The sequence below is a fragment of the Bombus bifarius genome, unplaced genomic scaffold (assembly GCF_011952205.1).
Source record: "Bombus bifarius isolate JDL3187 unplaced genomic scaffold, Bbif_JDL3187 scf7180000007966, whole genome shotgun sequence".
Classification (NCBI taxonomy): Eukaryota; Metazoa; Arthropoda; class Insecta; order Hymenoptera; family Apidae; genus Bombus; species Bombus bifarius.
In genome coordinates, this window is record NW_022884352.1 from 5,573,250 (window position 1) to 5,587,141 (window position 13,892).

The 13,892-nt window shown below is 37.1% G+C and overlaps 3 protein-coding genes and 1 long non-coding RNA gene across 9 annotated transcripts in view; 2 read left to right on the plus strand and 2 right to left on the minus strand.

Annotated features, from left to right (window-relative positions):
* The window catches only part of LOC117204821 (chloride channel protein 2), a 34,168-nt gene extending 30,833 nt beyond the window's left edge, over positions 1–3,335 (plus strand). For all 5 annotated transcript variants that reach the window (XM_033442604.1, XM_033442622.1, XM_033442596.1 and 2 more), the window contains 6 exons: positions 58–281; positions 367–558; positions 688–830; positions 1,030–1,198; positions 1,285–1,512; positions 1,594–3,335. In XM_033442604.1, the coding sequence (XP_033298495.1) occupies positions 58–281; positions 367–558; positions 688–830; positions 1,030–1,198; positions 1,285–1,512; positions 1,594–1,767 (1,130 nt within the window). In that variant the 3' untranslated portion in view covers positions 1,768–3,335. The remainder of the gene's footprint in view (positions 1–57; positions 282–366; positions 559–687; positions 831–1,029; positions 1,199–1,284; positions 1,513–1,593) is intronic.
* Positions 3,204–8,689, minus strand: LOC117204884 (carotenoid isomerooxygenase). Of its 2 annotated transcripts, none has more exons than XM_033442731.1 (10): positions 8,583–8,689; positions 6,311–6,567; positions 5,852–5,998; positions 5,634–5,775; positions 5,356–5,506; positions 4,867–5,096; positions 4,603–4,785; positions 4,097–4,528; positions 3,915–4,013; positions 3,204–3,752 (listed from the first exon to the last, which is right to left on the minus strand). In XM_033442731.1, the coding sequence occupies exons 1-10, from the start codon at positions 8,658–8,660 to the stop codon at positions 3,582–3,584; spliced, it is 1,890 nt and encodes a 629-aa protein (XP_033298622.1). In that variant the 5' UTR covers positions 8,661–8,689; the 3' UTR covers positions 3,204–3,581. The 2 variants fall into 2 exon arrangements, with proteins under 2 accessions (XP_033298622.1, XP_033298611.1); XM_033442720.1 differs by lacking the exon at positions 8,583–8,689 and adding an exon at positions 6,809–7,275.
* Positions 8,690–8,761: 72 nt separating this feature from the next.
* LOC117205024 lies at positions 8,762–10,528 on the plus strand. The gene is made up of 3 exons (XM_033443054.1): positions 8,762–8,847; positions 10,011–10,124; positions 10,224–10,528. The coding sequence occupies exons 1-3, from the start codon at positions 8,782–8,784 to the stop codon at positions 10,377–10,379; spliced, it is 336 nt and encodes a 111-aa protein (XP_033298945.1). The 5' UTR covers positions 8,762–8,781; the 3' UTR covers positions 10,380–10,528.
* Positions 9,217–10,231, minus strand: LOC117205037. The gene is made up of 3 exons (XR_004487178.1): positions 10,173–10,231; positions 9,850–10,073; positions 9,217–9,292 (listed from the first exon to the last, which is right to left on the minus strand). It is a non-coding gene; the product is annotated as an uncharacterized LOC117205037 (long non-coding RNA).
* Positions 10,529–13,892: the final 3,364 nt, after the last annotated feature.

Consider the following 13,892-nt stretch of genomic DNA (forward strand, 5'->3'; position numbering starts at 1 on the left):
ATATGAATCAGGATTTAGGGAAAAAAAATTAGTACGAAAAAATCTTGTGTGCTATAGGCATGTACAATGTGTACGTCGAAGACTTTATGGTTCGTGATGTGAAGAATATTTGGCACGGAATTACCTATCAGAAATTAAAGGAAATTTTAAAAGAAAACCGCAAGTTACGTGGATTTCCTCTGGTCGATAATCCTGATTCTATGATTCTGCTTGGATCTATCCAAAGGTTGGAATTAATCAAACTGATTGAGAAACATATAGGACGAGAGAGGAGGCTGCAGGTAGTCATCGTAGTATGTTATTTCTAGAAATAATTAATTCTAAGTTTCCGTCGGTAAGATCTGTGGATTTGAATTTTCCATTCAGGTGGCCCAGAAATGGCACAAAGAGGCGGAGGAGAGAGCTCGAGAAGAAATGGAACGTCAGTTAAGGGACCAGGAAAGAACAAGGAGACCGTCCAGGTTCGAAGTGATCCCGGCACCAGATATTCTTAAGATGCAGAGGCAAAGTGTTAACGATCTAACAATGTCTCCAAACAACGCTGCCGCTCCTGACCATGTAAGTCACGCCTACTCGACGTCAATGGTCACGCATAATTGTGTACATTTACTCAATTAACTACGCGTGCTGGTCACCATGCAGCTCCTTCTTCTCGTTTCACCGTATCTCTCGCGTGTTATTTTTCAGCACACTTACCATTCCCCGGTATTTGGGTCACAACCGAAGAAATCGATCTTAAAGAAAACCAATTCCTTCACGTTGAAAGGATTCAGCCCACTAGTCAGCCCCGCCGTTACTCCTTATACCACTGTCACTGGTGCAGAGAGCAGGTAAGAGGAATTACCTTTATATTTACAGAATGAAAAAAATGAAAATGAACAGATTTAAATTGGCTAAACTAGTCAAATTTGAATTTTCTTTGCTCGTGCGTAATCCATTTAACTAAAATATTATTCGTACCTCTTGCGACACAGGCCACAAAGAAAAAATATGCGTTTCTCGTTTCTTAACACATTGTTGCAATTTCAGAATACGCCTTGCCTTCGAGGCGATTTTTCGCAAGTCAGCCACTTTGCAAGATGTAGATCCAGATCCAGAGATCGGATCTGGAGGTGCTATCAGGCGTGACAGTCAAGACGTACCTCCTCATACCCCGATGCTGGCACCGAGCCCCGCCACTTCGAAGAAAGTACAACTGGTAAATCTATGTATTCTTCTCGACTATTCACGTCTGAATACATAACGTAGTTTCTATGTAATGAAATAATTTCTGTATATGACCAGCCTCGCGAGAGGGTAATAGACATGTCAGCAGAGGATCAGAAACGGTGGGAAGAAAGTGAAATGATGTTGGAGGTCGACTTCTCGAGGTGTCACATCGATCCAGCGCCGTTCCAATTGGTTGAGCGAACGTCTTTGTTGAAAGTCCACAGTCTATTCAGCATGGTCGGAGTGAATCATGCTTACGTGACGGCTATTGGAAGACTGGTTGGGGTTGTAGGATTGAAAGAGGTTTGTCCGTTAATCACAGAAACATTGTGTTTATTCCTTCCATTGACTTTAAATGATCCTTTTTTTTCTTGTTGTTCAAAGCTGAGGAAAGCGATAGAAGACGCAAACGCTGGAATCTTGCCTATGCACTCGGAATCTCATATAGGCGTCTCGACATCCAGTATCGCGAAGAGCGAAACGGACACGGAAAGCAAGAACGTCAGCACGATGAACTCTATCGTTTCCGTTGATTGCGAGAAAGTTGAAAAAGTCTGAGTGAAGGAGGGAGAAAAGGAGTGAAAGACGTGGGAGAGAATGAGCGAGAGAGAGATAAGTAGAAGCAAAAATGTGATAGTCGTATTGTCAGGATCGGCAATATGACCCGAACGAGAGACGTGTTTTCCTTTTATTTTTCTTTTTTAATAAAATATTCCCTTTCTTCCGTGAGCGTAGAATACTCCCCGTGAAGTTCGAGCAACAAATCGTACTCCTAGCCGCTTGCGTAGTTACGCTCGCTTTTGAACATCTCTCGTACTTAATCTCGGGACAAGACCATCGTGCAGGGCGAACAATTCTCAAGGCTTTCCACAACGTGACAGGCGTTCGATATCGAACGTGTCGTCCTGTATTAAACTTGAAAATTGGTAAACGATTTGGCAATTGTTGCTTGTGGTTTTCTCTGCGCGTAGAAGGAAGCTTTCGGTACCGAAGATTCGTATCAGGGTCTGTCAAGTTTTCCTGCTTTTTTTCTTTTAACTGAATTCCTTTTTGCACGCGTGATTCCTTTTCCGATTATCCCATAATCATGTAGAAACAGAGAAAGGGAGAGAGTGAGAGTTACCACATGCGTATTTGAGAATGAATGGTTGTGACGCGTTAATATAACTCTTTGACTTGGTGATATCAGTGCTCAGAGGAACATCCTCCTGTCCAATGGCTTGGACGCGAACCATGCCTTGTTGAAATGTTGAAGCTTCTCGAGAACTATGTATGTATTTTAAAACGTGGTGCTCCAATGAATCCCGACGAATGGTTTCGCCTTTTAAGAAATATGCTGTGAATCGCGTGTCTGTATTTAGTGGCCAGCAACGCGAGTCATAAACGTGATCACTAATGTATTATGTTTTAAGGAACCGGGCATACTCTGCAACTTGTGACAAGCGTGATTTTATCGAGTTAATTATTTAAGAAAGCATTCGTGGCTCGCGTTAAGTGCTCCTGTAGTGTCTAATTTTATGACTATGGTTGTGCCAACCCTATTTATTGTAATCTTTAACTCTAAGTACATGAAACTTATTAAGTCATGATAGGTCTATTCGCACGAACGTGCTCAAGAGGATCTTCTAAAAGATTTGATTAAATTTTGCAGTACTGTGCGCATAGATTATTTTTACGAATTAAGATCAACTTATTCGCCTTGCTGTTCTGTTATATCGAACCAAAGGACATACGGACAGCCTAAATCGATATTTTCGTTGCCAGAATTTATTTGTTTCAGTTGATGAGACACCCGATATTGCGTTTATGATAGTAGATTATTTTAACAAGAACGTAGCGTAATTTTAAACGATGTCTTAATTAATTGTTGTAAAGGTATCTAGGACCAGAAACTGGATGTTCTGTGGATTGATACGACGGACCGGATATTTGTGGATATTAATTTAAGGACAATGTTTGAGTAGGGCATTTTACATTCCATCTGACAAATATTCTCACGATGCATCCCATTTTATTGTAAATTTATTTGCGTTACACATCATCGAAGCTTTATGCAAAACACTAATCGCCAAATATAAGTACACTGTACAATCGGGAGAAGACATTAAATAATTTATTATATTATATACATATTGTGCAGTTGATATTCTTTTTAATATCGCAGTTTGCAGTTTTCAAAGGGAACATTCTAATTCCGAAGCTACTAATAAAGCAATAATCAAGCCAACAAAATGGAAATAACTGAAAAATATAAATATGATGTGACAAAGATATATCAACTGTTTGATATAATACATGTCACATAACGTCCAAATCATTTCCATCAATGAGTCAAAGATCCGATATCCATCTCTTGAAAACCTCAGTTTATTTTACTTGTCCAAGGTAAACCAACCATGTAAGCATTTTGGCACGGGGCCAGGAGTATCGAAGATGGCTCTTGCGATTTCTGTAAGAGTCACGCTGTCTAGAATCAGCAATCCAACGCGTGTCTCTTTATCAGACCACACAATAGAACTGAGAACCACGCCATCGTCCTCGTTCTGAAATATTGAGATAGATATGTAAATCAGATAGTCAGTCAGATAGTCAGATGTAAATGAAATAGTCATTTACTTATAGAATATCTTTTGTCGATTCTTTATAATCTTTGCTCTTTCAGACATTATAGAAATTTTAGGATTTCAGATTTCTAGATCTCTTACCTTGCCATTAGGATCCGGTACAAAAATCGGTTCACTTGGATAAACGTTTTTTTCGCACCAAGTTTTCCTTGTTTTTTCCAAGATATCTACCTTGATGATCTATAAAAGAATATTTTTCATACCAGTAATTGTAACACAATATACCAAAGTTTATACAAAAAGTAAAATTAGACGATATGTACCGTTCCGGGATTATCCAAGTCCACGTCACTAGAAATAGCATAAAAGTACCGATACTCTCTTCCAAGACAGGAGTCGTAATTAAGACGTGGCGTTTCACAGCCCAGATCGCAAAGAAGTTCTGGTTTTACAAAGATACTACCATTGGCGAGCTTATGAGCGGTTGCTTTTCGTTGAAGAATATTCTTATAATCATTCCTTTTGCCCTTGTTAGCCTCCTCGTCATTTGTCGACATTTCAACGAACTCTGAACTAGATTTACTTTGACATCTGACAGAGTCGCCTTGGAAAGACTCCAGACCTTGGTTCACCGTTTTTGCGGTAATCAAATTATATTCCAATGGTACATCCAACTGTGGACGTTTCATCGGTAATACGAATCTCAAAGGCCTGCCTCGAAACATTTTGGCATAGTCAGGGTTCTTGTGCAAATTCTGCAATCATTCAAAAACATTCATCTAGGATCCATTACCACCCTTTAACTAACTTCATCAAAATTATATATCACCTTCATTGCATCGACAAATAGACAATCTAACATCTTGGCATCGCGATAGCAGCAGACGTCCAGTACCACGTAATCACGATCACGTGTTTCGAATTGATTGATGATATGGAGATAAAAGAATGCCTCTGAAATAAACGTCCTCTCCAGCAATCCGGTATCTCTCGAAACCACGTGTATGAGAGTCTGTCACGATAAAAAGAAGATTATATCTCTTCACGCTCTTCTATTAAAAATTAAGAGAATTCTTTTACAGACTTGACTTACGTTCTCCTTCTCGTACCACTTCAAAGCTGCGCGCATTGGTTGTTGTTTCATTTTGCAGGATACAACGGTGGCCAGAGACACTGCCAATGGTTGTTCTATGATAATGAAATAGTTTTCAGTGATACCAAAGGTGTGCATGTAAGAAGGATTCAGTAACCATCGAGATGGGATACTGGCGACGATGATGGCTTGGTCGAACATAGATAATTCCTTCTCCTCTCCTGAATCGTCTGAACAAATTAATTAAGAAGACATTATTTTACCAATGGTTTCCACTCTGCGGATTTTTATGCATTTATGAAAAGTCGAACGATGCAAAGATGTACAAAAATATATAAAATATCCAAAGTGAGAGTACTCGTTGTGATACACAGTAAGCGAAACAAATTTCTGCTTCGACTTCATTCCTTCAGTTGAATTCATTGAAATATGAATTTGCATAAATATCCACGTTTTAATTATTAGCTAGAAATTCAGGCTAACTCTAACCAATGATCATTTGATTGGGTGAAAAGCATACGACATTGTATAGAGGTCCTCTTGGCGTCACGCTTAGTCCCAAATTATAAACGGTGCCATCGTTCATTACGTGAGGGTGAGACGTATGGTTCACAATTCCAACGTAATCTGACACGTTTACCTGCGATCATTAAATCGACGAATAAAATTACTCACAGGCGATCACGATCATAATCGTGCAACCATCATACAGTCATCATAAAGTGAATTATAAAGCAATGCGAATATACATGCATAAGAATCACTACCTTGCCTGTAGTTTCCAAAGTTTTTGGATCGATACGATGAATCACAGCCGTTTCCGCAAATGTGTAATACTCATCACCAAAGGGGTATACAGATATCATAGAATTGTCAGAGTCATCTTCAGGTTTGAATACCGCCGCGACCCTAAACGAAATTTTATCAATACCTATGTTCTTTGAATATCATAATTTATTAATGTTTTATTTAAATCATTTGGTACCTTTGGAAAATACTTCTGCAAGGGTCTGGTACTGCTTTCGTGCCAAATTCAGTAACCACTATCCTTTGGGCAGCATTGTTCTTCTTGTACACGTCTGTCTGAATGAATCTGCATTGGTACGTCACTTTCCCATTAGCAATTGCGAATCTATTTTTTCCAGAAGATGTACGAAATTATTCGAATTATACTTTAAAGATTTCCACCTTTCGTGGATGCAGTATGAACGTTACGTGAGGCTTCCGACCTCAGATTATAATCGATAACAATCAGCTATTATTGCTTCGTTAGTGCCATGGAGATCTTTTTCAAGGTCTGGGTTACGTATTGAAGTCGAATAGTTATGTAAACTGTATATTTTAAAAAATAATTTCTATCATTAAGAAGCTGTTGCAAACGTTATTAGACTTTTTAAAGCTAATATCTCAATCTATTAATGTTTCTTCTACCACAAATACATACCGGTGCAATAAAGCTGAGCTATCAAACAGGTGATTGAAGCTGTATTCTCCGACTTGCAAGCTACCCGGTCCGTTCCTCAACAAAGTTCCTTTCAGCCAACTTGGTATCTTCCCTATCACTTCGCCAATTATGGGTTCGATCACTTCCTTCTTGCAAGATCTCAACCAGACAGACGCGTCGCAGTTTGGAAAATAATTCGTCTTCTCCTCCTCCAATTCGTTCTCACTGGTCTTCAGACAGTCTTCGACATCGTACAACTAAGATTGAAGTTATATGAGATGAAATTTTTTACTGCGTTTAAAGTTCGAACTTTTGCAGCTACTGCTGTTCAAGACAGTTTAAAATTCATCCGAAACTTGAAAGATATTTTCACTGTAGAAACTGTATACTCGTGGGAACTTTTGACAGCGTTAATCATGTTGAAAGACAGGCTTGGAGTAAAATAATAATTTAACGAGACCCTGGTGCGGTGATAGATTAACTTGGACGAGGACTTACTCGAAACGATGTCTTGGACAATTTCATTCGTTTCCTGCATAACAGGTCGTCGAGTCCGTGCAGTTTTACGGAAGAAAAATCATTTTCCGATCGCGATCTATTAAACGTAGACGATTTCATAATAACTTTCGCGGATACTAATCCAAGCTAATCCAACAGAAATAAAGGGCTAAGAGCGCACATGAACTTTTTCCACGGTCACAGAATATTTTTAATCAATTTTGGGAGGCACGTATCGGTACTTCAGCGTTAAGTTTCATCCTCTTCGTTTTCGTCTGATTCTCTCGTCAACGGGTCTAGGATCGCTGACAAAATCTGATAGACCCGTTTGTGGGTGAAATCCATCGTTTCTCTCGGGGCTTCGACGAACGAATGACATTGTTCCGATAATCTGCTGACCTTAAAATGTAGTTTCTCCCGTGATCCAATTACCAGCACCGGTTGCTCGAAGCCCCACGATCAGTCACGTGTACTTCACCCTTGCCCAACTCCTGGCAATCCTTTGACGCACGTGGTTAATTGACACGTGACAGTTTTCTCACCAATTACCAATGGAAGATTCGTTACGATTCGTTTTAAAATTAAAGTGGAACGATTAATGAAATGAAAAGGAGTATATCTCGATTTTATGTATTTATTTATTTTAAAATGTATATTTTTTATTAGTCATGTAGAAAGCGTTGGTATTTGTGTTATCGGCGATCATTTGTAGCGATAAAGTAGATTCTGCGGTTTGTTGCTAGATGGCAGTCGCACTGAAATCCATGTTACGTATAGATTCTTAAAATTAGTGCATGAGTCGTAGATAAAATATAATTTATGTCAAGGAGCTCGCTCACATTGGAATATTCATGAATCGGGAACTAGGCGAATAGAAACAGAGTTTTTTTCGATCCTGAATATGGTAACTATTCCCCTGTGTAGAAATAATCGCTTAATACATTAGATATGTGTTCTCCATCGAGGAAGTCGTTTTCTCACAAATAGGCAAGAAATTCTTCGGGAAAATGTCTTGACCGCGTGAAATATCTCGTACGTTTAATTTACGTCAAATCATAAATGGGAATATCGCTTTCTATATTATCGTATTAAGTTTAATACCAGATTAATGCCATTCTTCATTGTGTACTCGTGACTTTTAATTAATATGTACGATATACATATACAATGATAGATGATTCGATAATGAAGATATATACTCTTTGTAGATATAGGAATATAGAAACGTAGCGTAATATCACGAGAGGAAGCCATTTCCGGACAAGTAAACTGTGTCTAATTTTTGTCGGATACTTTTCAGCATATGCGCAGCCGTGTATATTTACCATTTGTCATAAAACACTAACAGTTGATATTTAACGAATATGATTGAGCATTATTTCATAAAGTAAATCATAAACATTTAAAGGAAAAAGTGGCATATATCTTTCCTTCAATTTATTTTGTAAATTCTAACAATGGATGAAGTCCAAAGGATAATAATTTTTAGTAAGAACTTAGATTAATAGTTCCTAAAATTAGCAATACAAAGCGTGCGTGGAAATGCGTAATATACGTAATCAATTTTGAGCACTACTAAGCGTTTCTCTCTCACTTGAAGTAATTTTTATTTTTCCTGTCTATAAATTAAGCCTGCGCTCCGTTTCTATATCCCTGAATCCGTGGTATTTATTTAACTTTGTCGTGAATGTTCATGAATCAACCGTAAGAAACGCGTGACCGATTTGATGCAACCATCTTTTTCGACAGGTAACACTATCAACGTCTCTATTACCGGGAACAAGGTGGCGATGCTGCAGTCCAGAACAGATGGCTTCTCTAGAACAATTGAGTTCTTAAGGAACTCTGACATCCTGCGTCGCGTTCTTGTGACAAACTTCGTGCAAATTTTATTCCATTGGCTGATTGCCGATCATTTTGTTACTTTGGCCTCAGGCCAATATTATTCGCGGAGCTAGTTGTGGTTAAGCAAAATGTTGCCATCAGAAATGTTCGACAACATATTTTTCAGGCGTTCGTCCGGAACCTTCTCCTCTCTGGTATATTTCTCATTATTGAATTATTAATTTTTGATATTATAAGTGATAATCATATATCAAACTTAATTTCCATTGAAAATCCATATACAGCGATGAACGAAAGCATTTTACGAGAAAAACTAACCTGTGTTAATCTTAACTTTTGTCCATCGCTGTAAATTTTTAATTCGTTTATCACGTGACATACAATATCTTTTAGGAATATCGGGGAAAGAGAAAGACAAAACAATTTAATTTGTTCTTACCAGTTATTACTAGCAACTTTCTTTAAGATTTAAATTGGTAGTCAACAAGACGCAATGAAGTCACAATGATTCTAAGCCACCATCTAAGAGTTAATTTATTCCGTGACCATCTTTTCAATATCGCCAGTCGTTTCTCTCAGGTATTAGCATTCTATGCGTATGCATGTAGTCGCATATGTTTGCAGCAGAGTCTTGTTCGCCTTTAGACAGAAACATCAACGATGCAGTAAAATAGTAGTTGGTTAAATAGTAATTAAAGGCTGATATCAAAATCTTTTTTATGTTAGATAGAGATTTTAGATCAATTTCAAGGATGAACTTCCGCTTTCTGATGAGCACCTGTTTCTCAGATAAGATAATACTGATCCGAATCACGTGCATCATTAAGCAACTAGAGATATGCTTAATGTTTAACTGTAATTCATATATTAGCGGATGACTGCAATTAATCGTTATATGATCAACGCGATAAAAAAAGGTTCAAACAGGCTTGATCCCTCGTTCGTTCTGCATTTACTCAACTGTATTTTCCTTTCCACCATATTTGAATTTTATTTTCAGTTAGATACACAGTAGCCATTAATTGAACAAACGAGGAGGAATTTGAGATATAGACATCGCTTAAGAGTACAAGAGAGAGGGGAAAAGAGATTGAAGGTAACTGTAACGAGGACGAAATAACACGGATGATAGCGTATCGTGATAATCTCTCTCGATCATCGTTGTTTTCGCGTAAACTTAAGAAAGTGTTACTTACATATGTATTGCGTTAGAAAGTTCGAAAAGAGAGTGTAGGCTGTCAATTCGTTATAGAGCAGGATTTTATCATAACAAATGTTTCACTAGCAATATTATTATTAAACTCGCTACAAATCGAATTTATATTATACGCATTGAACGGAATTTTCCATTTTACAGTCAAACATAATAGCCATCCACGAATTGCGAATGAAAATTGCATCTTCTCCAATAGAATTTATCCTACCAATGACGTCAATCAGTGGAGATAAACCAGAGAAAATACAAAATATAGTAAATAATTATTTTTCAATGTTATTATATTTTCATAATTATCATTACCAATATGTATATCTAACACGAAATACTAATCAAATCTCTTTAACTGAATAGGATATATGCATCTGGTGCATATTTACGTGTCGGTATCTTGTCTACGGGATTCGAGATATCTACAAGGGAAATTTGGTACGCAGAAGATGCATAAAGTTGATTGGCGCACGCGTCTCGCGTTCAAGCTTGTTTTCTACGTGCTACCGTGCACACTAACCAACACTAACCAGTGGGTCAAACGTTCTGCATGACACATAGCCTACTGCTCGCCCAAGTTCGCGTCGAAACAACGATACGTGGAGTTCTGCGTGAAACGATGCACACATGCTCGCACCACGTGCCTGTCACGTGCTCGACGCGAGAGGTATGTCACGTGAATGGTCCGTACCCGCAAACAAAGACAATAAAATCGTATTAGCGCCGTCATACAAACCAACTGTGTAGAAAGCCAATGCAATCGTCTAGAACTTTCATCGAGTCTACTTGTAGAAGATCGTTGCATAGTTATCGCGAGGCATCTTGTACGTCTGAAAATACATACTGTCCGTGATCTTGAATATCTTCTTTCATCTTGCATACCGTAATCTGCAATCAAACATCTACAACTTTGACATAACATAATGAATCGTACTTTCCCCCTGTTTCGTTATTTCATTTTTTAATTAAAAATAGTCGCTTGCGCGTACTAAGACACGCGCAATAATTTTAATTTTATGCGCTCTGTAAATGTGTAGGTCAAGGTTAAGATGATGATAATGGAATATCGACATTTTTACGTGTCAACGATTCGGCTCATTTGGCTAGTTTACCTACCTCATATACAGTATATTTGAAAACAAAAAATGATACATATCGTGTAAAATTGATACTTTATGTTTAGTTATGAACAAATGATTCTGGTATGATTCGAACGATATATTGTTCGAGAATATTTTATTTGAAATCATCAATTTTCTTGGTTGTCAAACGATTTACGTAATACTCACTACCGTCGTGCTATAATTCTTTTAAACACATTTTAACCACATCTTCTCGTACAGATGCACGGTAACGTATTTAACTGATTACGCAATCTAACTCCCAGTGCTGTTGACTTTATCGATCAACACTTCCACGTGCAGTGGGCACGTAACAAATGTAATAATCCATTTTTCACTTTTACAGGAAATAAGCGGTCTATCCTGAATGATGGCCGAATTATCGAAGGTACGAAAAACTGTAAAGAAGTATTACTACTTTAACCAGGTAACATGATATCTAATTAAATGCAAAAGATTGAAGGATGGAATTATTAGAAAAGGTTTGGGTTAAGATGCTCCAATTAAAACATATTCGTCAACCACTCTGAAACCGTCAACTCCTAGACTTTGTCGAGGCAGATCACAACTTCTTAAAAATAATTTTATCGAAACCGCATGCTCCAAGGATATTTTAATCGAGTGTATTATTTGCTCGGTATGCCATCTGCAATTGTTTCGAACGCCATATGTCATAAAGTCGCTAAAAGAGACATTCAATAAAAGATAGACTTTCCGTAGGAAATAGCAGTCGTCTGCCATCTGTCAACGAAAATAATGAGTGCTAACTTTATTTTTAAATCACATAACGTTGTTACAAGAATGAACGTGAGAATTTGCGATTACGTGTCAAACTAATTTGCCTTGTTCAAATCTGGATGAGTAGAGATCGAAGAAAATAAACAACAGATGTTAATCGATAAATATTACTTAACTTACTTAACTTCTCGCGAGCACGATGCATATCTATTTTAAGTTACATTTTGAAATAATTCGTTATATGAACTCGTTCTTGATGTTTACCTCCTCCGATAAAGAGCAAATCGTTACATATTCAGCTCACTGCGTGTTTATTGAGACATGTTGCGCCGATAAAAGCTATTATTACCATTCCGCTGTTTTTGTAGAAGTATTTATCAAATATATAAAAATTTGTCATTCCCACAATGACATTTATCACTTTTTGAAAATTATGACACAAATAAGCGGTTCGTGATATATTTTGTACTGTATTTTTACTGAAACACTTTTTAACGAAAACATTTATGCAACGATTAGATATGATGCTTCATATTTTATACGATCATTTTAAATGCTAAGGATAAATCCTAGTGCAAAGTGCAAGGTTAATATTTGAATTGCAAGTTATGAAAATTAGAAATATTTCACAGTCTCTTGTGTCCAATTCCATATAACGTAAAAAGAGAAAAACATTACCATTTGTATCGCTATAATAATAATTATAAAGAGTGTATCGCGAAATTCTCACGCATCATTCAACATCCTAATCTACACCCATGACGCATGAGCAATTCTATGGAAGCAGATCATGTGACAAGACTTTTCTGCATGATTCATTGCCTCCTGTTCGTTGAAAAAGTTCCCGAGAACGACCGCCGTTACAAATACCGTTAAAGACACATTTGAAACGATATTGTCTGATGCAATGATCGAGAAAAACCTAATTTCACATAGGTAATAAAAGAAGATGTTACATGGACGATAACGCTGTTTTATTTATGGTGTTGAATATTTCTGGTTGAAACAATTAGAAGAAATATGTTTAAACTACTATGTTAATAATGTTCGATTATTTCCAAAACTAGACATTGGCAAACATTATTAACATGAGAATCGGCAACAAGTGATAGAACAATCTTACCCTCCTTTCAGAGACGCCATAATAATCAGGTGTTTCGTTACATAAACACAAAGTAATTTACAACTTAGTTCAATACTAATACTTTAGTAGCAATAGCGATAACGCTGTCTCGAGTTTCCTATAATCTGAGAATCTTAGATCTAGGAAGGTTCAAAATCGTGTTTACTTGAAATCTGAATAACTTTCCATTTCATAGAGATTTTACTTCTACTTGGATCTTTATGGCGTTTGTATGTTGCGCGTTTTATTACTGAACCTTTTTTTTCTAACGTCTTCGTTACATTTATGTTATAATCTTTCCCTTCTTGGTGCTTTTGTGCTGATCTTTCCATTGCTTTCTTCGCTTTGCTTGCACAGTTCTATCTTTTTGTTATTCAAATTTGTCGTATTCCTTTCGCATTCCTCTTGTCGTTAAAATCCCTCGGTTGAGGAATATTCTTATTGTCAGTAAAATATAGACGCTTTTCCAAGCCCCGATTTTATTACAGTAATATGAATTGCAGGGAGACATGTATTGTCAAACAAAAGCCGTTATATGTTTTATTTTATACGTATTTACATATATATTATTTTTATTGCACTAGAGCCACTAGATAACCTACAGTCCACAACGATTTTAAAGAAAAATGGCTTGATGGTCATGAATTTAACTACGGACAGGTATTACAGATAATCCAGGTAGCTCTTAGTGTAGAGCAGCTTCGGGCATTAGTAACTATACAAACAGTGGGAGGCATCTAAATTCCCTAATGTTAAGAAAACAATTAAACGAACCCTTTGCAACAAAAATCAAAATCGTAGCTAAAATCTCTAATTTCTCGTTTTCCATTTTTCCATAAATTACTTGCATTAACTTTTTAATAAAAGAAATAAAAGATAATTTGTGCGGAGAATCTCGCTTCTAGGAAAACTCATACAGCAAAATTCTATCGATAGAAATAGATCACTTTCACGAGTCAAGAAGGAGAAAATCTCTTCCACAAAAAGAATATCTATCACTATTCGTTCCATCGTTGCGAATAGTACGTTCACAGAAATTCTATAGTGCAA

Bases quoted from the DNA above. Each gene is read 5' to 3' on its own strand.
- LOC117204884 (XM_033442720.1), bottom strand. From the start codon at position 6,928: ATGAAATCGTCTACGTTTAATAGATCGCGATCGGAAAATGATTTTTCT. The intron at 5,507-5,633 runs GTAGTGATTCTT...TAATGATCGCAG, and splicing joins CTTTGGAAACTACAGGCAAG to GTAAACGTGTCAGATTACGT. The intron at 4,786-4,866 runs GTAAGTCAAGTC...TTATCGTGACAG, and splicing joins AGTGGTACGAGAAGGAGAAC to ACTCTCATACACGTGGTTTC.
- LOC117205024 (XM_033443054.1), top strand. From the start codon at position 8,782: ATGTTGCCATCAGAAATGTTCGACAACATATTTTTCAGGCGTTCGTCC. The intron at 8,848-10,010 runs GTATATTTCTCA...TCCATTTTACAG, and splicing joins CCGGAACCTTCTCCTCTCTG to TCAAACATAATAGCCATCCA. The intron at 10,125-10,223 runs GTAAATAATTAT...TTAACTGAATAG, and splicing joins CAGAGAAAATACAAAATATA to GATATATGCATCTGGTGCAT.